Below are 26314 nucleotides of genomic sequence, written 5' to 3' on the forward strand. Positions count from 1 at the left end.
AAACCACTGGACCAAATGACACCAAATTTGGCCACAAAAGACATAGTCATCCAATCTATGTCTTTCCATCAAAAAACCCTATAAAATTAGGTCCAAATTACAGAAAACCCCCAAAACCAAAAATTACTAACCACGCATGTGCAGAGTCCCCCTGGGAAACTTGGTGACGTTAGCCAGGTGGGCGGGGATTCAGTTGCCAATAATAATAATAATAATAATAATAATAATAATAATAATTATTATTATTATTATTATTATTATTATTATTATTATTATTATTGGGTTCCTGGGAACCATCAAAATGAACAAAACCTGGCAGCCAGCATTAAAAAACTCTACAATCTGGACAGTAAATAAAGAACAACACTCTGAAAATAAGGGTATTCCAGACAGGAAACAACCAGAGCCAGCTAACACCTCCCAACAAAGGATTTCCCCCAGGGAGGAAACAACCACGCTTTGAAGCTGCAAGCCCATTCAATGCTAATCAAGGTGACGAATTACAACATACCTACTTGCATACATACTTGCCTCCACAGCAACGCGTGGCCGGGCACTCACCTTGCTCTTTGCAGTGCAGACAAAGGTCACGTCGGCTCCAGCCTTGACACTCTGCACTTTCTGCTCCTCCACCGTCACCGTGATGGGCTTACTAGGAGACTCTGCATTGTCAACAAAGAGACCAAAAACTCGATTTTCCAAAGCTGTTACCTCCGGAAAGCTCTGTAGCTCAGCCATAAGGAACAATCAATCTAAACCTTGGCTCACCTGTGACAACCACCTCGGCCCGGCTGGTGTTGGAGTACTGCGGGTTGCGGCAGGTGCAGATGTAGACGCCGGCTTCGGAGGGTTGGATGCTGGAAAAGTAGAGCTCCATACCTGGACGATGGGATGGGGAACACATTCACAGCTGAGCCAAGGCTACCTTGATTGGCAGTAGTGTTAGTAGGGCTCAAGCGCAAGTGGACCAGCAGACGGCACGGATTTTCCATTGACTTTGATTTCTATCGGCTTGACTTCCCTCAACATTGACTTCGACTTTCCCAAACATTGACTTCAATTGATTTCACTCAGGATTCAGATTGACTTTGAATTCCCTCAACACTGACTTCAGATTGACTTTCCTTGGCATTGACTTCAGATTGAGTTCCCTCAATACTGACTTCAGATTGACTTCACTCAATATTGACTTCAGATTGACTTCACTCGGGATTGACTTCAGATTGACTTCCCTCAACACAGACTTCAGATTGACTTCCCTCAACATTGACTTCCCTCAACACAGACTTCAGATTGACTTCCCTCAACATTGACTTCCCTCAACACAGACTTCAGATTAACTTCACTTAGAATTGACTTCAGATTGACTTCACTCAGGATTGACTTCAGATTGACTTCACTCAGGATTGACTTCCCTCAACACAGACTTCAGATTGACTTCACTCGGGATCGACTTCAGATTAACTTCCCTCAACATTGACTTCCCTCAACACAGACTTCGGATTAACTTCACTCGGGATTGAATTCAGATTGACTTCCCTCAACACAGACTTTAGATTGACTTCACTTGGAATTGACTTCAGATTGACTTAATTGGGCATTAACTTCAGATTGAGTTCCCTCAATACTGATTTCAGACTAAATTCACTCAATATTGACTTCAGGCTGACTTCCCTCAACACTGACTTCAGATTAGGTCCACTTGACATTGACTTCCCTCAACACTGACTTCAGATTGACTTCACTCAGGACTGACTTCACTCGACATTGACTTCAGATTGACTTCTCTCAACACTGATTTCAGACTGATATCACTTGGCATGGACTTCACTTGGCACTGACTTTAAATTGAGTTCCCTCAACAGTGGTTTAACTTCTCTCAACACTGACTTCACATTGAGCAATCGGTATTGACCTCAGATTGACTTCTCTAAACACTGACTTCAGACTGACTTTCTTTAACACTGACTTTTGACTGACTTCCCTCAATACTGACTTCACTGGGCACTGACTTCAGACCGAATTCACTTGACATTGACTTTAGATTGACTTCACTCAGGATTGACTTCAGGCCGACTTCCCTCAACACTGACTTCTGACTGACTTCACTTGGCATTAACTTCCCTCAACACTAACTTCACATCGGCCACTCGGCATTGATTTCAATCGGCATTGGCTTCAGATTGACTACCCTCAACACGGACTTCACCCATCATCGGCTTCCAGCTGACTTGGAACTTTCGTTAACCAGCCAGACTTTGCTTTGCCTTGACTTGACATCTACATACCTGTCTTCTGACAGGTGATTTTTGTGGAGAAGCTCACCTTGATGCTTGCGCTGGGCAGTGCCTGGCACAGGGCGCCCGTCCTCCCGGGACCAATAGAAATAATGGGGAGGGGCCCCACTGACGTGACAGCGGAGGGACACCACACTGCCTTGAGAGACGGCCATCCGTGGGGGGTGGACCTGCACAACGAGTGGGGGCTGGCCAGGATGACCTGAAGGAAGACGGGAGAGAGAGTCAGCCCCACACTTGGAAGACGAAAGGAGGCGCAACTACTTACTATTAAGGATGCCACATGGTTCTCACTCACCCAGGGGCACACACTTCTGCCCATGGATGTTGGGGTTGCCCACATAACCTGCGGCACACCTAAGGAAGAAAAAAGGGTATGTTGGAAATAGCAACCTCTCACTATTCATTTGTTAATGTATATATTTGTTAACCTGTATTCTATGTGTATGTTGATTTGCCAGTTTAACTGTAGCTCTTTGGTGTGGGAAGAGTTATGGACATGTGGTTGTACTGAGCATGTTCAGACTCCATTTTGTAGTCAGTTTGTTTAACACCTCAGTGGAGGTGAATGTGTATCTGCTATCCCCTCAGTGGAGGTGGATGTGTGTATCTGCTTTACATCTCAGTGGAGGTGGATGTGTGTCTTCTTTACATCTCAGCGGAGGTGGATGTGCCTATTATCCACCTTAGTGGAGGTAGATGTATGCTATCCATCTCAGTGGAGGTAGATGTGTGTCTGCTATCCACCTCAGTGGAGGTGGATGTGTATCTGCTTTACATCTCAGTGGAGGTGGATGTGTGTCTGCTATCCACCTCAGTGGAGGTGGATGTGTGTCTCCTTTACACCTCAGTGGAGGTGGATGTGTGTCTCCTTTACACCTCAGTGGAGGTGGATGTGTATCTGCTATCCTCCTCAGTGGAGGTGGATGTGTGTCTCCTTTACACCTCAGTGGAGGTGGATGTGTGTCTATTATCCACCTCAGTGGAGGTAGATGTATGCTATCCACCTCAGTGGAGGTGGATGTGTATCTGCTTTTCATCTCAGTGGAGGTGAATGTGTATCTGCTATCCACCTTAGTGGAGGTGGATGTGTGTCTCCTTTACACCTCAGTGGAGGTGGATGTGTGTCTCCTTTACACCTCAGTGGAGGTGGATGTGTGTCTCCTTTACACCTCAGTGGAGGTGGATGTGTATCTGCTATCCTCCTCAGTGGAGGTGGATGTGTGTCTCCTTTACACCTCAGTGGAGGTGGATGTGTGTCTATTATCCACCTCAGTGGATAATATGGTGAATGGTGGAGGTGGATGCATGTTGCTGTTTGGACTTCAGTAGTGAAGTATGGACTTCAGTGAGTACAACTATACCTAAAGACTATTTATTAAGAATGATACCCTATGCACTCAACACACAGAGAACTATATCCTATCTATAACTGAAGCTTAAATAAGAAATGTGCCTGTATGGTGAATCAATACTAGATGTTTGTGAGTAAACAAGATATGTCATTTTTCAAAAAATACTTAAATCTCTGAGTGCATATTTTAAACTAAGAGGTTTCAAGGGAGTGTATATTTTTTGTATATAATTTTGATATTGTTTTGAATTGTATGTTCTTGTTTTATGTTTATTATTATTACTATGTTTAACTTGTTGTATGGTTTCTTTTCTGCAATTGAATGTTTTGCTATGTTGGAAACCGCCCTGAGTCCTCTTGAGGAGATAGGGCAGTATATAAATAAAGTATTATTATTATTATTATTATTATTATTATTATTATTATTATTATTATTATTATTATTATATCTTTTGGGCAACCACAATTTCAACTTCAAAGAAACAATCATCCTCTGCTAACCAATTATACTTTTGTAGTGGCATGTCTTTGTCCTTGGCAGTTCATTTGGAAGTCCAAGGCCTCCTTCTTTCTGTGGTCTATACCATAAGCTTTTATTTATTCTAGCTTTTTAAATTCCCATTACAATATAAATTTAACATGCTTTGCCAATTTTTTATTTCTTGATCTGAAATTTCTACAGGTAGCATTCTAAATAAAAAAAATTAATTTGGGTAATATCTTCATTTTAACTAGTGCTATCCTACCAAACCATGATAATGTGAGTTTATTGTACTCCACTAATTTCTTATTAATTTCCTTTCTTAATTTGGTTAAGTTGTGTATTTCCATTTTTTAAAAAAACCTTTAGTTATAGATATCCCTAAATATTTAATTGTTTCTTTAATTTTGATTTTAATTTTCCCCTCCTGTTTTATTTCTTTTATCTCTTCTCCCTGATAGTTAAAAATAATCAATTCTGATTTGTTCCAATTAATTTGTAAACCTGTTATTAATCCAAATTCTGTTAAATGAGCCTTTATTTTCTCCCACTCTTTTATTGGCTGTTCCATTGATAAAAGGGTATCATCTGCAAACAGATTTATTTTATATTTCTCTTTTATTCCTATTCCTTTTATACGACTCTCTTCTCTTATTACATTAGCCAATACTTCCATTACAATCGCAAATAAAATGGGGGAAAGGGGACATCCCTGCCTTGTGCCTCGTGTTGTATTTATTTTCCCTGTTAAACCATCATTCACCATAATTTGGGCATAATTTTTTGAATATAATTTATCAATTAAGTTCCTAAATTTTTCTCCGAATCTAAATTTGTGTAGTATCATTTTCATTGTCTGCCAGGAGACAGTTGGCAGTTCAAAGACATGGCTCTTCAGTCTAACAGCTGAGTTACCTGTGTGCCATTACATGAATGCTTATGAATATCACTTGTTCAAAGGGTCGACTTCTAACAAGGTTATGCTTTTCTTGACTAGTTTCAAAAGATGGTCTCAACATGTTCATGTTCATTGGCAAACAGATATGGCAACGCTAGACAGATGGCAACTGTGAGCTGTGATGCCAGGAGATGAACACGCTTACTGTTCACAGTATTGTCCTGTGTATCCCGGTTCACAGGCGGTGCAGCGGTACCCTCCGCCTTCGAGGCTCTCGCAGGTCCGGGAGAACCTGGAGGGAGAAAGCAATTTCTCCATTGAGTCCTCACCCAACTCAACCTATCGCTCGTCCAATTGAAACCCCCTTGCTTTTCTTGAAGGCCCGTTCTTCAAGGGAGACACTGGACTTACTGGTTCTCTGGATCGGGCAGTGGGCAGGCGCAAGGCTGGCAGTCCTCGGGGGTCCCGGCCGTAGCGTCTCCGTAGAAACCGGGGGCACACCGTTCGCAGAATTCGCCGTCCGAATGGTGCAAACAGCTCTGCAAGGAGCAGAAAGAGATTAGGTCGTGTTTGAGAAGATCTATACGTGTTGCACCTCAGCGCTGGTTCACCTTGCTCTAACACACACTCCACCACAGCGGACTAGGTTTAAACAGTTTATTGATAAAAGATAGCAAAGTCTGAATAAAAAGCAGTAAAGAAAGCAAACATCCAAATGCAAAGGCAGACAACAAAAAGCAATATAATCCAGAAGTAAAAGCAATTTGCAGAACATAATTCAAAGTCTCTGATATAGGAAATTAGTCCTGAAAAACAAGGCACCATGAACTTCAGAGTAAAATCCAAAACACGGTTTCCAGGTATGAACATCATTTTCCATGAGCTTAAACAAGGCAGGAGATGTGCTTCCAAAAATCAACATTGCTTCGTCTGAAATCTCTCTCTGTTTCTCCTGTATTTACCCATGTTCACAAGCCAAGAAAGCATTTCTCTGTCCTTGAGTTCCCACGCGTTTGCCAGCTATTCTAAGGGAATGTCTGGGATGATAAACCTTTAACCTTAACCTTGTATCTCTATCTAAGGAAGACTCCTCTGACTCGCTGCCAGAGACACCTGAATCTTGTTGATGTTCTAAATCCTGTGAAAGGTCACCCTTATCATTATTTTCGGTTTCCTTGCTAGCCTGCGGCCTCTCTGACAATTCAGAACCAGAGCCTTCAACATTTCCAGCATCAGAGCCTTCGAGATTTCCCTCTTCAGCATTGCTTTGGTCAGCCTGCAAAAACCCAAATCTCCCTTCATCAACAGACTGAACCACAACAATAGGGCCTTTTCAACCAAGGTTGGATAGTGAGGAGTTGGATTAGACATCACTTAAGACACTAGAACGGCACGATCCCTTCTGCTTTTAGTTCTTAAAGAGACAATCAGGCAGAAAAGAAAGAAAGGTGGAAAATGGTAGCAACTTAATAGGTAGTTTCGGAAGTCCACAGAGGATGGCTTGTGGATTTTAAATTGAAATTGTTCTTTATGGCTGCAAGCCACTTTGCATCTCAATGAAGAGATAAAAACAGGATAAAAATCAATGGGGAAGAAGGAGAGGAAGACAGAGAAGGAGAAGAAAAGAGGAAGGGGACAATGAGGACAAGGAGAACGGAAGGAGAAGAAGAAGGGAAGAAGATAATGAAAAGGAAAAGAAGAATGGAAGGAGAAGGAAAAGGAGGAGAAGAACGGAAGAAGGAGAAGGAAAAGAAGGAGAAGGAGAAGGAGGAGGAGGAGAAAAAGGAGAATGGAAGAAGAAGGAAAAGAAGAAGGAAACGAAAAAGGGGAATGGAAGAAGGAGAAGATAATGAAAAGGAAAGGAGAATGGAAGAATGAGAACAAAAGAAGGAGAAGGAGAAGGAAAAGGAGGAGAAGGGGAAAAGAAAAGGGGAAGAATGAAAAGAAAACAGAAGGAGGACAAAAAGAAGGAGAAGGAAAAGAAATAAGAGAATTGAAGATGGAGAAAAAAAAGGAGGAAGAGGAAGGGAATGAAAAGGAAAAGGAGAATGGAAGAAGGAGAAGGAAAAGAAAGAGAAGGGAAGAAGAAGCAAAACAGAAGAGAGAGAAGGAGGAGAAGACAGAAGGAGAAGAAGAGGAGGAGGAAGAGAATAAAAGGAAATGGAGACTATAAGAAGGAAAAGAAATAGAAGGAGAAGGAAAGAAAGAGAAGGAGAAGAAGTAGAATGGAAGAGGGAGGGAGGGGAGGAGAAGAAGAAAGGGGAGAATGGAAGAAAGAGAAGGGGAGGGGGAGAAGAGGAGGAGGAGGAAGAAGAGGAGAAAGACGTTGATTTGCTCACCGAACAGGCCCCGGTTTCCGGGTGGCAGGAATCGGAGTGTCCGTTGCATTCACACAGCGCACAATGACCCAGGTAGAGACCTCCACCGGTGCGTGTATATCCGGGGGCACAGTCCTGCGGTGGAGGAAGAAGAGGTTTTTCACCCAAACACCACACAGATCATCAATAATAATATTTATTAGGTAAAGAGTATTTAATAGAAAAACAGTATTAAAATATTTTTTGAAATAAGCAACCTTAAGAAGACTCCCCCTTGACCATGATGTTACCTTTTCTCACACCTGGGTTCCCTGTATTTATCTCTCAGTCTCTGGGAACAATGAATTTGTCTCTGTTTCGCACTATCCCTTCTGATCTGCAAATGCAGGGTTATTGGTAACTCTCCAGTCTCCTCCACATTCCTTGTAGAGTCAATCCCTGGCCGATTCTCATGAGAATCGCTGCCTGTTTCCCCGACAAGAGATCTACCCAAAACATTCCCATTGTCTCGGAAAACACTTCTGCTTCCCCCACAGAAACTTGACTTCACTTGACATAGACTTCCCTTAACACTGACTTCACTCGGGATTGACTTCACTCAACAATGCATTCAGATTGACTTCCCTCAACACTGACTTCAGACTGACATCACTCGGCATGGACTTCAGATTGAGTTTCCTCAACAATGATTTCAGATTAACGTCACTTGGCATTGACTTCAGATTGACTTCCCTCAACACTGACTTCAGATTGACTTCACTTGACACTGACTTCCCTCAACACTGACTTCAGACTGACTTCACTTGACACTGACTTCCCTCAACACTGACTTCAAATTGACTTCACTCCAGATTGACTTCAGATTGCTTCCCTTAACACTGACTTCAGACAGACATCACTTGGTATAGACTTCACTCAACACTGACTTCAGATTGACTTCACTCATGATTGACTTCAGATTGACATCCCTTAACACTGACTTCAGACTGACATCACTTGGCATGGACTTCAGATTGAGTTTCCTCAACACTGATTTCAGATTAATGTCACTTGGCATTGACTTCAGATTGACTTCCCTCAACACTGACTTCAGATTGACTTCACTTGACACTGACTTCCCTCAACACTGACTTCAGATTGACTTCACTCGTAACTGACTTCAGATTGGCTTCCCTCAACACTGACTTCAGATTGACTTCACTCAAGATTGACTTCAGATTGCTTCCCTTAACACTGACTTCAGACAGACATCACTTGGTAAAGACTTCACTCAACACTGACTTCAGATTGCTTTCACTCAGGACTGACTTCAGATTGACATCCCTTAACACTGACTTCAGACTGACATCACTTGGCATGGACTTCAGACTGAGTTTCCTCAACACTGATTTCAGATTAACGTCACTTGGCATTGACTTCACTTGACACTGACTTCCCTCAACACTGACTTCAGATTGACTTCACTCAAGATTGACTTCAGATTGACATCCCTTAACACTGACTTCAGACAGACATCACTTGGTATAGACTTCACTCAACACTGACTTCAGATTGACTTCACTCATGACTGACTTCAGATTGCTTCCCTTAACTGACTTCTGACTAACATCACTTAGCATGGACTTCACTCGGCATTGACTTCATATTGATTTCCCTCAACACTGATTTCAGACTGACTTCACTCGGAATTGTCTTTAAATAGACTTTCTTCAACTCAGGCCTCAGATTGACTTCACTCCGCATTGACTTCAGATTGTCATCCTTCAACACTGACTTCAGATTGATTTCACTCGGCATTGACATCACATTCCTTCATATTCCTTTCAGGCAATCCATGGCTGATACTCATGAGAATCGCTGCCTGTTTTCCCAACAACAGATCTACCGAAAACATTCTCATTGTCTCGTAAAACACTTTCGCTTTCCCCCCACAGAAACACCAAGCTCAAAAAGAAAATCCCCATCCTCATCCTTAGAGGTTTCACGGGCCTCAACACCTTTGGACTCCACCCATCCCAGTCCAGGTCCAGCCAACTCAACTCACCTGGCAGGAGAGGCCCTGATACCCCGGTGGGCAGCGGCACTCTTCCACCTCCAGAGCCCTCGGGAGGCTGGTGTAGTTGGGCACGGCTGTCTCCATGGAGACGCCCGCAATGCCCGCCGAGAGCATGTCCGTCGAGTAGGTGGCCCGGAGGAGGATCTCGTCCAGGTCAGCCAGGGCCATCATCAGGTGCTCCCGGGTGGCCGGCTGACCGTCAGGCCGCTTCCAGAATTGCTGGGGGGAAAGAGAAGGAGGGTCAGTGGAGAGCAGAGCAAGGCAGGTCAGGAAGTGGGGAAGCCATCCCTCCGGGGGCTTCGTCCGAACTTTCAGCCACAGTCACCTCTCGGAAGACGACCTCGAAGGTCTTGCGTTCGCGGGGCCTCAGCTCAGATAAGTACGCCACCAAAGTGATGTCGTTCCCCTGGAGGGACATCAACAGGGAAATAGAGTCAGAATAATAATAATAATAATAATAATAATAATAATATACAATATTACAATGATAATATTTGTATATATAATAAATAGAATAACAATATTTGTATATACATTATTACAACAACAATATTTGTATATACAATATTACAATAATAATATTGGTATATACATTATTACAACAACTATATTTGTATATACAATATTACAATAATAATATTTGTATATACAACATTACAATGACAATATTTGTATATACAACATTACAATAACAATTTTTGTATATACAACATTACAACTATGATATTTGTATATACAACATTACAATAACAATTTTTGTATATACAACATTACAACTATGATATTTGTATATACAACATTATGATAATATTTGTATATACAACATTATGATAATATTTGTATATACAACAATACAACTATGATATTTGTATATACAACATTACAATAACAATTTTTGTATATACAACATTACAACTATGATATTTGTATATACAACATTATGATAATATTTGTATATACAACATTATGATAATATTTGTATATACAACAATACAACTATGATATCTGTATATACAACATTACGATAATATTTGTATATACAACATTACAATGATAATATTTGTATATACAACATTACAATGATAATATTTGTATATATAATAAATACAATAACAATATCTGTATATACAATATTACAATAACAATATTTATATATACAGCATTACAATGATAATATTTGTATATACAACATTACAATAATAATACAGTAGAGTCTCACTTATCCAACATAAACGGGCTGGCAGAATGTTGGATAAGCGAATATGTTGGATAATAAGGAGGGATTAAGGAAAAGTCGATTAAACATCGAATTAGGTTATGATTTTACAAATTACGCACCAAAACATCATGCTTTACAACAACTACGACAGAAAAAGTAGTTCAATACGCAGTAATGTTATGTTATTAGTAATTACTGTATTTACGAATTTAGCACCAAAATATCACGATATATTGAAAACATTGACTACAAAATTGGCTTGGATAATCCAGAAGCTTGGATAAGTGAGACTATACTGTATTTGTATATACAATATTACAATGACAATATTTGTATATACAACATTACAATGATAATATTTGGATATACAATATTACAATGATAATATTTGTATATACAACATTACAATATTTGTATATACAATATTACAACGATAATATTTGTATATATAATATTACAGTAATAATATTTGTATATACAATAAATACAATAACAATATTTGTATATGCAATATTACAATAACAATATTTGTATATACAACAGTACAATAATAATATTTGTATATACAATATTACAATAACAATTTGTATATTACAATGATAATATTTATATATACAATATTTACAATACAATACAGAGAGTCCCCAGGCTGGGACGCTTATAAGTTGAGGTTTGACGGTACTATAAGATTTCTCTCACTTCCTTATGTCTCAGCCCAGTTCTTAAATAATAATATTAATAATATAATAATATAATATATAGACAGACAGACAGAGGTAGAACAAAGATAGACAGATAGGATGGATGTAGGTAGAACGATTTACATTGATAAATAGTTGTAGGTGGGATAGATAGAGAACTATCAGATAGATATCTGTAGAACTAGATAGATAGATGATAGATGTAGTTAGCACTATCTACATAAATAGATAAATAGATAGATGTATAACTATCAAATAGATATCTGTAGAACTAGATAGATAGATAGATGTAGTTAGAACTATCTACATAAATAGATTGAGACAGACAGATAGATAGATGCAGATCGAACTGTCTGTATAGATAGCTATACAGAGAGAGAGACAGTCAGACAGATAGAGGTAGAACTAATATAAATAGATAGATATAGAACTACATAGATAGAAGTAGAGATAGATAGATAGATAGATAGATAGATAGATAGATAGATAGATAATGTAAGTAAAAATATTAACATAGATAGATAAACAGATAGATAGAGGTAACACTAATATAGATAGATATAATACTAGATAAATAGAAGTAGAAATAGATAAATAGATGTATGTAGAATTATTAACATAGACAGATAGATAGAGGTAGAACTAGATAGATAGATAGATAGATAGATAGATAGATAGATAGATAGATAGATAGATAGTAGGCTTGCTCAAATAATTCGTTTTCCCCGTTTACCGTTATTGATTCGTTTTTTTCGGATTTTTTGAATCAATATTGAATCTTGGCTGTCCACACGCCTGGATATCGCGGTTTCGAACCGCGATTGGCCGTTTTCCGTAATGGCGCCTTTTTTTTCGTTTTTAAAAAATGCTTTGTCAAATCATCCAAACTTTTTTAAGTCCACTGGGGCAATCTAGTGTGTTGTTTGCCCCTTGTAGCCAATCAGAGAGCACGTTTAACCAGGGGGAGGGGCTGGTAGGACGTGCTTAATGAAAACAGCGTGCACACGCCTCGTGGCTCAGTCGCACTGGGACTTTTGGAGAGGGTGGAAGGGTAGAGATTCATTGGTGTAGGCAGGCAGGAAACATTGCTGCGTCACAGCATGGCTGTGTGAAGACCAGGACAGGAGAAAAGGTGGGGTGGTCTCTGGCTGAGTTTGGTGGTGTGGGTCTTAGGTCTTTCTATTTCTTTTGTTGTTGCAAACTTGCAAAGGGCTGTCCTGTGGGTGTTTTTCCTGTTCAAAATACAACTCCTTTTGGGGAAAGAAAAGCTTGCCTTTGTGCCTTGCCTTCTTTGTGTGTGTGTCTGCCAGGGACGCTTTGAAAAAGAGTTGCATATCCCATCCACTTCAAAATACAACTCCTTTTGGGGAAAGGAAAGCCTGCCTTTCTGCCTTGCCTTGTGTGTGTGTCTGCAGGGACGCTTTGAAAAAGAGTTGCATATCCCATCCACTTCAAAATACAACTCCTTTTGGGGAAAGGAAAGCCTGCCTTTCTGCCTTGCCTTGTGTGTGTGTCTGCAGGGACGCTTTGAAAAAGAGTTGCATATCCCATCCACTTCAAAATACAACTCCTTTTGGGGAAAGGAAAGCCTGCCTTTCTGCCTTGCCTTGTGTGTGTGTCTGCAGGGACGCTTTGAAAAAGAGTTGCATATCCCATCCACTTCAAAATACAACTCCCTTTGGGGAAAGGAAAGCCTGCCTTTCTGCCTTGCCTTGTGTGTGTGTCTGCAGGGACGCTTTGAAAAAGAGTTGCATATCCCATCCACTTCAAAATACAACTCCTTTTGGGGAAAGGAAAGCCTGCCTTTCTGCCTTGCCTTGTGTGTGTGTCTGCAGGGACGCTTTGAAAAAGAGTTGCATATCCCATCCACTTCAAAATACAACTCCCTTTGGGGAAAGGAAAGCCTGCCTTTCTGCCTTGCCTTGTGTGTGTGTCTGCAGGGACGCTTTGAAAAAGAGTTGCATATCCCATCCACTTCAGAATACAACTCCTTTTGGGGAAAGGAAAGCCTGCCTTTCTGCCTTGCCTTGTGTGTGTGTCTGCCAGGGACGCTTCCTGATTTTCCCAAGACAACTTTGGGAAAGAGTTGCATATCCCATACTTTCCTGTAGAACTGGAAAGTACAGGTATCCCCTTGTAAATAAATAAAACTAACTAAATGTTATAGACTACGCTTTTGCAACAGTACATTGGCCAGAATATAACACGTTGCCAATCAAGATTCAACAAATATTTCCCACCAGTAACACAACACCTAACCATCATCCCTTCTGTTACCTTAAAACACTCCCCTTGACATGAAGCGCTCAGCTGTACGCGGGTCTGGGGGAGCAAGTCCTAGTAGTGGTCAAGCCACGGCCAGGACACTGTGGGGGGCCAAAAAAGTTAAGGTGGGTCCCATACGTCTGGAACGACGAACTATGGGAGTGGGTGGACTTGATGAAGAACCAGGCTGTTCTAATGCAGACAGTTCACAGGCATCCACCCGGAGCCGGCTGTCGCATGGAGCTGAGACAACTGGACGATCATTGGAACATACAGGTGTTGCCGTCCTGGAACTACAGGTGGTGGATAGTGAGGATATAGATAACCCCACCCCTCCACCCGCTACTGACAGTGAGGAGGAGGTAGAGGAGGTACTACCATCAAAACGTAGACTTCCTCATGCTGCTGAAAGGGTGCCCACGACTCCCATCTCTGAGGGCGTCGCCACAGTGGCTGTGGGGAGGCCAAGGTCATTTATTTGGGACCATTTCCATGTCCACTCTCAGAGTTCTACTTTGGCAGTTTGTAGACACTGTGGGGCAAATATCAGCAGAGGCAGAGACACGAGACATCTTGCGACCTCGGGGTTGAGCTCTCACATGAAGCGACACCATCCCTCCATTTCGCTGAGAGGGGGAACTGCAAGCCCTTCCAGTGGCAGCCTTAGCACGCAAAGTTCACCAGGTGAAGATAGTGGAAGGCGGACACAGTCCACCATGGAGGATTGGGCCATTCCATTACCCAGAAAGAAAACGGGGGAAACATTGCTCACACACCAGCAGATAACCCAAACTGTGGGAGAGATGATTGCCCTAGATCACCATCCCTTCCGCCTGGTAGAACAAGAAGGCTTTGTACGCCTTATGAAACGACTGTGCCCCCGCTACAAAATCCCCTCCCGTCACACCTTTTCCAGAAAAGTAATTCCCGGCTTGTACGAGGGCTGTAAGGAACGCATTATCCACATGTTGCGTAGCGCCATGGGAGGACACATCCATTTTACCTCTGATATTTGGTCAAGCTTGGGAGGAGGCCACTCCTACCTCTCTCTCACGGCACATTGGTGGGAGAAGGAAGGCACTATGGATACATCCCATCGTTGGGCACTCCTCGCATTGGAGGTAGTTGATCGTGATCACAAGGCAGAGACCATCTGCAACTATCTGGAAAACATGATGGGGGAATGGATGCAGTGTAGGCCGGAAGAAATGAGGAGGGGCTTTATGGTGACGGACGCAGGGAAAAATATGATCAAAGCGGTTGAAAGTGCCGGGTTTCAGAATGTGTCCTGCATGGCCCACTTGCTTCACAATACCGTCAAGGAAGGTTTAAAGAGCCAGGAAGAGCAGTCGGGCAGCAACACAAACATCTCCCTGCTGATCGAGCGCTGTAGAAAGATTGCGGGCTACTTCCACCGGAGCATCAAGGCAGCCCGGCAGCTGAGAGACAGGCAGAGCCTTGAAGGCCTCCCGCAGCACAAGCTACTCCAGGACGTCTCGACTCGGTGGAATTCAACCTTAAAAATGCTCGAACGCATGGTCGAGCAGCAGAAGGCGGTACACGGCATCTCCCTCACTTTGGTTGCGCCTGTTAGCAAGCTTGTTCCAACTAAGCAAGAGTGGGACACCATCTCCCAGCTAGTAGACGTACTAAAGCCATTCAAACATGCCACTGAGACACTTTCGGAATCAAAAGCTCTTCTGAGCCAGGCAGTGCCCATGGTCTTGAGGCTAAGGAGGCACCTTGAAAGGCTTGGTGCCGGTCGAACAATTGACTCCCTGGCTGGACCGCTGACACCGCCGGTCCTGGAGGTGGTGAGGAGGTTGTCCTTTGCTGTACGTAAACGGCTAGAGCCACTTCTTTCCAGCAAGGTCCATATGCTGGCGGCCTTGTGTGATCCACGGCTAAAGTACAACGTCTGCCCAAAAGACTTTACCATGTGGAAGGCCCAACTTGTTGACCTTGTGAGGGAGGTCTTTGCTGCCAGGGTGGAGGAAACGGGCACAGCGGCCCCTCTTCCAGAACTGCCTGTCACCCCAAGCACTAGCGCTAGTGGCGAGACGGAAAGTCCCGCGGAGCCGGTAGGGGGTTGCCGTAGGGATACGGATCTCCAGCCGCGAACAGGAAACGTTTTCTTTGCAGAGACGGTGGCCATACTTGCCTGCTCTGAAGAATCCTCTTTGCTGGCTTCTGCTCAAAAGGTAGACTCGGCCGAATGCTCGGTCAACAGGTACTTTGAGGAGCCTCCGGAGATAATTTCTTGTGATCCATTGTCCTATTGGGCTTCACGCGAACACATGTGGCCGGATCTGTCGCACGTAGCCCGCCAGTTCCTCAGCTGTCCTCCCACCAGCGTCCAGAGCGAAAGGGTCTTCAGCATAGCGGGAGATGTAGTCACGCCCCACCGCAGCTTGCTGGACCCTCAAACAGTTGAGAAACTTGTTTTCCTGAAGGCCAACCTTCCTGTGTTGAATTTCCCAGATTTGGATTTTGAGACCGACTGCTCCTAGAGCAACAGTTCTCGTCCTTTAACCAACTCTGCTTCAGAGTAACTTTGGCCAATTTTTTTGGGCGTCCGGGCGGGGGGGTGGCCCCTTTGGACTCTGTCCAACAACTCTCTCCTCTATCCTACAATGCTTTCCTCTCTCTTTTCCCTTCCTTTCTCCTCTTTTTCATCACTCGACGTTGCCCCACTGACGTTTTTGGGTTCATCCATCTCAAGGGGCCGTTTCACGAATCATGTAATCATGGAATCATAGAAAAGTAGAGTTGGAATAGAACTCATGGGCCATCGAGTTCTCCCCCAAGAAAGACGCAGGAAGTATCATTCAAAGCATCCCCGACAGATGGCCATCGAGCCTATGCTTAAAAGCTTCAAAAGAAGGGGCCTACAACACAGTCCGGGGGAGACAGTTCCACTCCCGAACAACCATCGCGGAGAGAAGTACTATCTTTCATTTGTCCCTGTTGAACTTAATATACTTTTGGCCCATCTCTGTATTCGGAAGTTACAAAACGTTTTCTCTCATGTAATACTGGCTCTGTAGAGGTTGAAGGATATTCTGTGGAAAATTAGACCATAAAAGCCAAGGTAGATAATGCTTCCTCTTTGTGTTCTGTTCGGATTTCATTCAATTCCCTTTTTATTTGGGGGGGGGGGGGAAATATTACCATCACGAGCCATGACTGTTTGGTCTTCTACAGATCCTCGCAGCTCCTGTACAGAAAGAGCACTGTTATATTTGATGTGGATACTTCAGATAATCATTTCAGGTGTAGGAATACGCCAGACTCTCACTTTACAGAGGTATACTATCTGTCCATCTGAACCTTTGAGGATGTCTTTATCCACTGGAATTAATACACCTCGACTTGGGACAGAACTTCTCTAAATTGTCATCTTTCAGTGTCCCATTGTCTAGAGCGGGTGTGGTTGCCGCAGTGGTCATGGGACGGCCGCCTTTGGGTCCCCTAGCCCTCTGCCCGCTTACGCGGAGGGTGCCTTTATAACTCGGAGGGGGGAATCATCAAAGACAGTGGTACTCCTCCGCCTTTGCCAGCATTTCTCCAAATGGTTGTCTAGTGTCCCTTCTCCTTTATATGCCGTGGTCTACGCTGTGGTCGTTAAACGGCCGCTTTTGGGTCCCCTCCCCCTTTGACCTGGCACGCAGAGGGTGCCGTTCCCCCTTCAGGACGTGTGCCTTGCGGCTGCTTTAGAAGTTTGGGCGCAGGTTACGCCGAGTGGAAATTGCCTTTTGCTGGCTTGTTGGGAAAACGATAGAAGAGGTACACGGCCTTCCCCTTGGGTGGTGGGGTGTTGCTGTGGGTAGAGGCTTAAATCGCAAAAACAAAAAACTTTGTGGGAGGGCCGTGCCGAATTCTCCGGGATGCATGCCGGCCAACTGCGGCCGGCTGGCTCAGGGTGGGGTCTTTGCTGCCCTTTTTTTTTTCCCCTTACTTTTCTTTTCTTTTTGCTGCCTCTCGGACTACGTGACGCCAGACTCTAGAGGTATATGCCCTTCCCCCTTCAGGGCGTGTTCCTTTGCGGCTGCTTGCAATGTGTGGGCGCAGGTTACCCAGAGTGGGAACTGCCTTTTGCTGGCTTGTTGGCAGGACGATAGAAGAGGTACACGGCCTTCCCCTGGGGTGGTGGAGTGTTGCTGTGGGTAGAGGTTTAAGTCACAAAAACAAAAAACTTTGTGGGAGGGCCGTGCCGAATTCTCCGGGATGCATGCCGGTCAACTGTGGCCGGCTGGCTCAGGGTGGGGTCTTTGCTGCCCTTTGTTTTTTCCCCTTACTTTTCTTTTCTTTTTGCTGCCTCTCGGACTACGTGACGCCAGACTCTAGAGGTATATGCCCTTCCCCCTTCAGGGCGTGTTCCTTTGCGGCTGCTTGCAATGTGTGGGCGCAGGTTACCCAGAGTGGGAACTGCCTTTTGCTGGCTTGTTGGCAGGACGATAGAAGAGGTACACGGCCTTCCCCTGGGGTGGTGGAGTGTTGCTGTGGGTAGAGGCTTAAGTCGGAAAAAAAAAAAAACTTTGTGGGAGGGCCGTGCCGAATTCTCCGGGATGCATGCCGGCCAACTGTGGCCGGCTGGCTCAGGGTGGGGTCTTTGCTGCCCTTTGTTTTTTCCCCTTACTTTTCTTTTCTTTTTGCTGCCTCTCGGACTACGTGACGCCAGACTCTAGAGGTATATGCCCTTCCCCCTTCAGGGCGTGTTCCTTTGCGGCTGCTTGCAATGTGTGGGCGCAGGTTACCCAGAGTGGGAACTGCCTTTTGCTGGCTTGTTGGCAGGACGATAGAAGAGGTACACGGCCTTCCCCTGGGGTGGTGGAGTGTTGCTGTGGGTAGAGGCTTAAGTCGGAAAAAAAAAAAACTTTGTGGGAGGGCCGTGCCGAATTCTCCGGGATGCATGCCGGCCAACTGTGGCCGGCTGGCACAGGGTGGGGTCTTTGCTGCCCTTTGTTTTTTTCCCTTACTTTTCTTTTCTTTTTGCTGCCTCTCGGACTACGTGACGCCAGACTCTAGAGGTATATCCAATTCCCCCTTCAGGGCGTGTTCCTTTGCGGCTGCTTGCAATGTGTGGGCGCAGGTTACCCAGAGTGGGAACTGCCTTTTGCTGGCCTTTGGGTAAAACGATAGAAGAGGGTGGAATGATCAAAGACAGTGTTAGAGTCTCCCATCACCCTGAGAGGCTGTGATTGACGCTATTGCTGCGGAACGGCCGCCTTTGGTTCCCCTTGCCCACTGTCCGCGCACACGGACGTTGCCGATTGCCCGTCAGGGCGTGTGCCTTTGCGGCTGCTTTCAAGGTGTTGGCAGAACGTTTCGCCGAGTGGTAAATGTTTTTTGCTGGCCTGTGGGTAAAACAATAGAAGAGGGTGGAATGATCAAAGACAGTGTTACAGTCTCCCATCACCCTGAGAGGTTGTGATTGACGCTGTTGCTGCGGAAAGGCCGCCTTTGGTTCCCCTTGCCCACTGTCCGCGCACACGGACGTTGCCGATTGCCCGTCAGGGCGTGTGCCTTTGCGGCTGCTTTCAAGGAGTGGGCGCAAGTTCCGTCTCGTGGAAACTGTTTCTTGCTGGTCTGTTGGTAATAACGAGGGTGGAGTGATCACAGACTGTGGGACAGTGTCCCATTCACCTTAAAAGGAAGTGTACTCAACGATGTGGCGGCAGAACGGCCGCCTTTGGTTCCCCTTGCCCACTGTCCGCGCACACAGACGTTGCCGATTGCCCGTCAGGGCGTGTGCCTTTGCGGCTGCTTTCAAGGAGTGGGCGCAAGTTCCGTCTCGTGGAAACTGTTTCTTGCTGTTCCCCTCGCCCTCTGGCCGCGCACGCGGAATCACTGAAAGAAGTGGGACACCTTGGCCTTTACCACTTCTCAAAATTGTCTTCTTTTACTGTACCATTGCCTTGTGCGGGTGTAGTCGAGAGCATGTGATGATAATCTTACGCAGAGTAAGAAGTAGAGAATCAATCCACTCAGAATCTCTTATGCTATTAAAAACAATTACTTAATAATGCCTTCATGTTTCCTTTGGAATCCACATTTCTGCTTTGTTTCTACTTTGAATTACTTTCTACTACATTACACACTATATCTTTCATAATTGTACTTCCTCAAGTTTACTTAAACTGTATGTATACCAACCAACTGAAGTCATTTCCCTCTATCCAGGTCATCTGCAGGAGAACTTTAATAACCCCTGAAGAACACAGTAGTCTTACCTGCAGTGGAACTGCATGGAAACATGTGCCTAACATCAGAGCCTTAAAACCTTCCCCCTCCAAAAAGCAGTATAGGTCTGTGTGGTCGTTTGTAGCCTATTTAAGAATAGCTTGACAGGCCAATAGTATTTCGCACTGTATAGTTTTTTAACTGTCAAACTACCTCCTCTTCAGTCCTCGGACTCGAGCCGTGTTTTTACACCACTGTTTTTTAAGCTGGTAATGCTGTATGCTGACTGTGACTTCAGTTATATCTTATGTCTTATTGACCCAACATGAACACAGAAGAGTCTCACTGATCAAAGCCAAACGGGCCTACCACTGCTGAAATAAGCAGATTTCTTGGATTGGACTTGTTGAAGAAAAGCATATAACACATCATATCAGGTTATTATTATCCAAATAAAGCACCATAAATGCATGTTATACAACCAAGGAGACATAAGAAGTCGTTCTATATGCTGAAATGATATGTTGCTATTGCTTACTTTATGAATTTAGCTTCAAAATATCACAATATAATGGAATCATTGACTACAGAAATGGCTAGATTTTTCCAGAGGATAGACGGTTTGCTGTTATGGAGTGTATCTTTGTGTCATGGGTTGTGGTGTGTGGGCGTGGGGCCGGCCAACGGTGGCCGGCCCCCCGGGTCTGATGGGCTTGGGCCCACATTTTGAAAGCAGACGTGAAGAAAGCATGCCCTTCCCCCTCTGGGTTCAGCGGTGTGGGCGTGGGGCCGGCCAACGGTGGCCGGCCCCCCGGGTCTGAGGGGCTTGGGCCCACATTTTGCAAGCAGACGTGAAGAAAGCATGCCCTTCCCCCTGTGGGTCCAGCGGTGTGGGCGTGGGGCCGGCCAACGGTGGCCGGCCCCCCGGGTCTGAGGGGCTTGGGCCCACATTTTGCAAGCAGACGTGAAGAAAGCATGCCCTTCCCCCTGTGGGTCCAGCGGTGTGGGCGTGGGGCCGGCCAACGGTGGCCGGCCCCCCGGGTCTGAGGGGCTTGGGCCCCCATTTTGCAATCAGACGTGAAGAAAGCCTGCCCTTCCCCGTGGGTTGCGGCGTGTGGGCGTGGGGCCGGCCAACGGTGGCCGGCCCCCCGGGTCTGAGGGGCTTGGGCCCACATTTTGCAAGCAGACGTGAAGAAAGCATGCCCTTCCCCCTGTGAGTCCAGCGGTGTGGGCGTGGGGCCGGCCAACGGTGGCCGGCCCCCCGGGTCTGAGGGGCTTGGGCCCACATTTTGCAATCAGACGTGAAGAAAGCCTGCCCTTCCCAGTGGGTTGCGGCGTGTGGGCGTGGGGCCGGCCAACGGTGGCCGGCCCCCCGGGTCTGAGGGGCTTGGGCCCACATTTTGCAAGCAGACGTGAAGAAAGCCTGCCCTTCCCCGTGGGTTGCGGCGTGTGGGCGTGGGGCCGGCCAACGGTGGCCGGCCCCCCGGGTCTGAGGGGCTTGGGCCCACATTTCCTTTTTTTTGGTCTTCTCTCTCTTTCTCTGGGAAGGGTGCCGGCCAACGGTGGCCGGCCTAGTATTTTAAAGTGTGGGCCTTTTTGGCGGTGGCTTTTTCTGTCTTTTCTTTGGTCTTTGCTGCCTCTCGGCCTACGTGGCCGAGTTTCCCCGATGTACCGCCTCTCTCTTCTCTCGCCGGCTGTCGTTCTTTAGCCCTTTATGCGAGTTTGCACCGAAGCCTCCTTTGGGGCGGCGGCCCCTCTTTCTTCCTGTCTGGGAATCGTGCCGGCCAACGGTGGCCGGCCTAGTATTTTATAGTGTGGGCCTTTTTGGCGGTGGCTTTTTCTGTCTTTTCTTTGGTCTTTGCTGCCTCTCGGCCTACGTGGCCGAGTTTCCCCGATGTACCGCCTCTCTCTTCTCTCGCCGGCTGTCGTTCTTTAGCCCTTTATGCTATTTTGCACAGAAGCCTCCTTTGGGGCGGTGTCCTCTGGTTTTTTTTCTCTCTCTCTCTCTCTCTCAGGGATGCGTGCCGGCAAACAGTGGCCGGCCCGACTTAATGTATGGGCCTTGTCGCCTGTGGCTTTTTTCTTTCTTTTCTTTTCTTTTCTTTTCTTTTTGCTGCCTCTCGGCCTACGTGGTCGGGTTTCCCATGATGCACCGCCTCTCTCTTCTCTCGCCGGCTGTCGTTCTTTAGCCCTTTATGCTATTTTGCACAGAAGCCTCCTTTGGGGCGGTGTCCTCTGGTTTTTTTTCTCTCTCTCTCTCTCTCTCAGGGATGCGTGCCGGCAAACAGTGGCCGGCCCGGCTTAATGTATGGGCCTTGTCGCCTGTGGCTTTTTTCTTTCTTTTCTTTTCTTTTCTTTTCTTTTTGCTGCCTCTCGGCCTACGTGGTCGGGTTTCCCACGATGCACCGCCTCTCTCTTCTCTCGCCGGCTGTCGTTCTTTACCCCTTTATGCGATTTTGCACAGAAGCCTCCTTTGGGGCGGCGGCCCCTCTTTCTTCCTCACAGGGAAGCGTGCCGGCCAACGGTGGCACGCCTAGTATTTCAACGTGTGGGCCTTGTCGGCCTACGTGGTCGACGTGTTTCCCACGATGCACCGCCTCTGTCTTCTCTCGCGGCTGTCGTTCTTTACCCCTTGGTGCAATCTTGCACAGAACCCTTCTTTGGGGCGGCGGCCTCTATTTCTTCCACTCAGGGAAGCTTGCCGGCCAACGATGGCCGGCCTAGTATTTCAGTGTGTGGGCCTTGCCGGATGTGGCTTATTATTTCTTTTCTTTTATTTTCATGAAATCAGCGGGGGAGGATGGTCGGGTTGTGTTTCCACAGAACACCACTCAAAGAAACAGTTAGCGGTATCCTATACTGTTCTAAATTGCTCGACAACATAATGATAGAATCATAGAAACATGGCACCAAACATCATATAATCATAAAGCTAGAAGAGACCATCCAGTCCAACGCCATTCTGCCATGCAAAAACAATATACAGTAGAGTCTCACTCATCCAACACTCGCTTATCCAATGTTCTGGATTATCCAACTTATTTTTGTAGTCAATGTTTTCAATATATTGTGATATTTTGTTGCTAAATTCGTAATTACTACGTAATATTACTGCGTATTGAACTACCTTTTCTGTCTAATTTGCTGTTAAACAAGATTTTTTGGGGCTTAATTTGAAAAATAACCTAATTTGCTGTTCAAAAGGCTTTTCCTTAATGTCTCCTTATCATCCAACATATTTGCTTATCCAACGTTCTGCTGGCCCGTTAATGTTGGATAAGCGAGACTCTACTGTATCCAGAAATATCTGGTGCTGTAACCGATATATCATTTACCGTCCCGGAATACTAGCCAGATGGCCCATGAATGGTCACAAAAGTCATAGAAATATGGTCACAGAAGTCATGGAATAATAGAAACATGGTCCCTAAAGTCATAGACTCAAAGAACCAAGTAACAGAATCATCCCAAAAGTCCTCGAATCCTAAAATGATAGAATCATAGAGTCATGGCGCCAAACATCATAGAATCATAAAGGTAGAAGAGACCATCCAGTCCAATGCTATTCTGCCATGCAAAAGCAATATAACACTCTTGCAGGCTTCATCATTACTGGATCCGTCCTTCAGGACTTTTGCAAACGTTGGATGTGCAATGTTGCTATTTCATCCAAGGCAGAAATTCAACTCATTCTTGGATGGACAAACAGAACCACAACTGCTAACGTTCCCTTAAGGCAGTGTTTCTCAACCTGTGGATCTCCAGGTGTTTTTACCTACAAGTCCCAGAAATCCCAGCCATTTTACCAGCTGTTAGGATTTCTGGGAGTTGAAGGCCAAAACATCTGGGGACCCACAAGTCGAGAACCACTGCCTCAAGGGAGAAACTGTGGCATTACCTCCGAAGTTAAAAAATTGGAAAAACCAAACTCTTCCTTGAAAAGCTGTGATTGTCTAGACATGTGGGGGTTAAATCTAGGGCAAAGGAGGGTAAAAATAGATGGGAGGGTCCAATGTGAAAGGTTTGGAACCCCTCCCCTTATATATAAAACAAAGACTCCGCCTCCAATATGTGGCATTCAGTGTGTGTCCACACCAGGGTAGAATTGGCACCATGCTCTCCAGATCAGCCATGCACGTGCCACATTATGCCCCTTCCATGTTCAGGGAGTTTGACAGATGGAAGGGCTATCTGAGCCTTGCGAAAGTGGTTACGGAGATCATCGCGGAACGCAAGAAGGTCCCATTTCCATCTCAGAGTTGGGACACAATGGAGTACGACATGCAGCTAGTCCTCAACGAGGACAACTTTGAAACAGCATCACAATGGGTTAATGGAAGCAGTTCCAGCAGCAAGAGCTCCAAAGGTAGTGCCAATGGCCAGGCTTCCCAAAACAAGGAGATTTGCAATTTCTGCAAACACAACGGGGAATCCAAGCAGGTCTATTCGTCCCACCGGCTGAAGGGGATGGACGGCACCGTGGAGTGCCCCATCTTGCGCAAATACACCTGTCCGCTCTGCGGTGCCACGGGCGAAAAGGCCCATACTTTAAAATACTGCCCACTGAGCCAAGGGAAGAGGTCGCTGTATCGCAAGTGCGGACGTAACTCGGCTGGACGCAAGGTGAGGAGATAAGAAGATCAGGAGAAGACCGAAGCATTTATTCTTAGTTTTAGTTTGACTTTGTAAAAGAACAACATTTGATTTCGAGCATCATTAACACTCTTTACATTTCCTCCCACTTTGTTTCAGGTTTGGAGAATGGAAGCCCAATTCTCTTAGACTACATTTGTGAGTCCAGAAATGTTTTTTTATGTATATTGTTGCCTTCTTTCACATTTGTTGTACCTAGGTTAATTATATTGTGTTTCTTTTAGATGTGTCAGTTGCCTAGTGTGATGACTCATGGGCCCTGCAGTCCTATTCCTGACAGTATTGTGGCAGATGAGGAGGAAAATATGGAGTTTTCCCCAGATTTCCGGTCGGAGTCAGAGCCTTGGCAGCTGCCTGAAGTTCTAGTCCAAGAACCAATTAAACCTGACCTTGGTGGGAACTCTCCCCCTTATGGGAGAAAACAGGCTTACACGACTGATAGAGGATCGAGAGAAAAATTTAGAAGTAGTGCTCGCCTTGCTGCCAAATATGCCACTGATTAGAAGTATTTCCCCTGAGAAAATACGGGGAGTCTTGCACCTGCAAGCTGGTTTCCTTCGCTCCCTGTTCTCTAGGGAAAGTGATTGTTGTTTGGGGAAACGAGACCCAATATAGGGAAATTGCGCGAAGGATTCCTTGCGGAGTCAATTCGTCAGCTCCTGGAGAGAGGTCATGTGTGTGTGGACTTCGAATCCTGTTCCTTGCCTCCTGAATCTAGTTCCAAGCCTTGTCCTCGTCTCACGGATTTACCACAGATCTTGTTCCATGCTTCAAGTTGCTTTGCCTTTAGCCACAGCTCCAGCCACGTTCCAAGTAACTTTCAGCCTTGTGTCAAGCTTCATTGGATTCAAGACTTTTTCTGTTTTCCCAACGCTTTGCTTGGCAAACCGTGTGTTGCGGTTATTGGATTATAATCTTTGGACTCTAATATTTCATATTGGACAATAATCTGCTGGACTATATTTGGCCTCATTTGAAAGGTCTGCTTCTGAACTTTATTCTACACTTGTTTTTATTGACTTTATATATTCCTTTAATAAAGATATTAGATAGAATCTGGCCTCAGTGTATGGTTATTGGTGCCCAGCAGCCTAGATCCTGACACCTTGTATCATGCTTTTTTATACATATAATCATGTTTTTTACATATGTAATATCACGTTCCTTTGACATCTGTAATTGCCTTATATCATATTTTATATTGTGTTTTATATATGCAGTTACTTTACATGTTTCTTTTATGTATGGATGTATAATTTTTACATGTTTAATTATATTATTTGCAACTATAATTGCCTAATATCATGCTTCTTTTATATATGCAATGACATCATGTTTATTTAACGTATATAAGTGCCTTATATCATGTCCGGGTTATCATGTGTGTCTCCAGAGGGATGCAGCCCTATCCTTTGCAGGGAAAATATAGAAATATCTTCTAAATGGCTACTGTCTAGAATTTTGTTTTGTAAAGAAAGGAAAAGTTTATATGCTATTGGAAAGAAAGATACTATTTTATGTTTAAATTTTGGAAAGGAATAGAATTGGTTATTATTACTGTGGTCTAACCTTCAATTGTTTGCAAGTTGTTCTAAAGTTTGGATCGTAGAGTTTAATAAACAGAGTTTATGGTTTTGGCATCAAAACTGTTCATGTTGTGCTTAAATGGGATTGAATTTTCTTTAATTTGTGGCCCATAATAGGCTGGTTATAAGCCTGATCTGGAAGGCAGCCAAGGCAAAGACCATTGAGCTGCTGAACTTGCAGACTGAAAGGTCCCAGGTTCAAATCCCGGGAGCAGAGTGAGCGCCCGCTGTTAGCTCCAGCTTCTGCCAACCTAGCAGCTTGAAAACATGCCAATGTGAGTAGATGAATAGGTACCGCTGTGG

General features: G+C 44.9%; 1 protein-coding gene across 8 annotated transcripts in view; it reads right to left on the reverse strand.

Annotated features, from left to right (window-relative positions):
• Window positions 1–26314, reverse strand: part of hspg2 (heparan sulfate proteoglycan 2) — a gene marked incomplete at its 3' end in the record, with an annotated part of 196940 nt that overhangs the window by 54996 nt on the left and 115630 nt on the right. For all 8 annotated transcript variants that reach the window (XM_062966741.1, XM_062966738.1, XM_062966739.1 and 5 more), the window contains 9 exon segments: window positions 562–662; window positions 769–879; window positions 2326–2499; window positions 2596–2654; window positions 5236–5322; window positions 5442–5569; window positions 7370–7483; window positions 9393–9623; window positions 9730–9810. In XM_062966741.1, coding sequence (XP_062822811.1) covers window positions 562–662; window positions 769–879; window positions 2326–2499; window positions 2596–2654; window positions 5236–5322; window positions 5442–5569; window positions 7370–7483; window positions 9393–9623; window positions 9730–9810 — 1086 coding nt within the window.

Source organism: Anolis carolinensis, unplaced genomic scaffold (genome assembly GCF_035594765.1).
Source record: "Anolis carolinensis isolate JA03-04 unplaced genomic scaffold, rAnoCar3.1.pri scaffold_28, whole genome shotgun sequence".
NCBI lineage: Eukaryota > Metazoa > Chordata > Lepidosauria > Squamata > Dactyloidae > Anolis > Anolis carolinensis.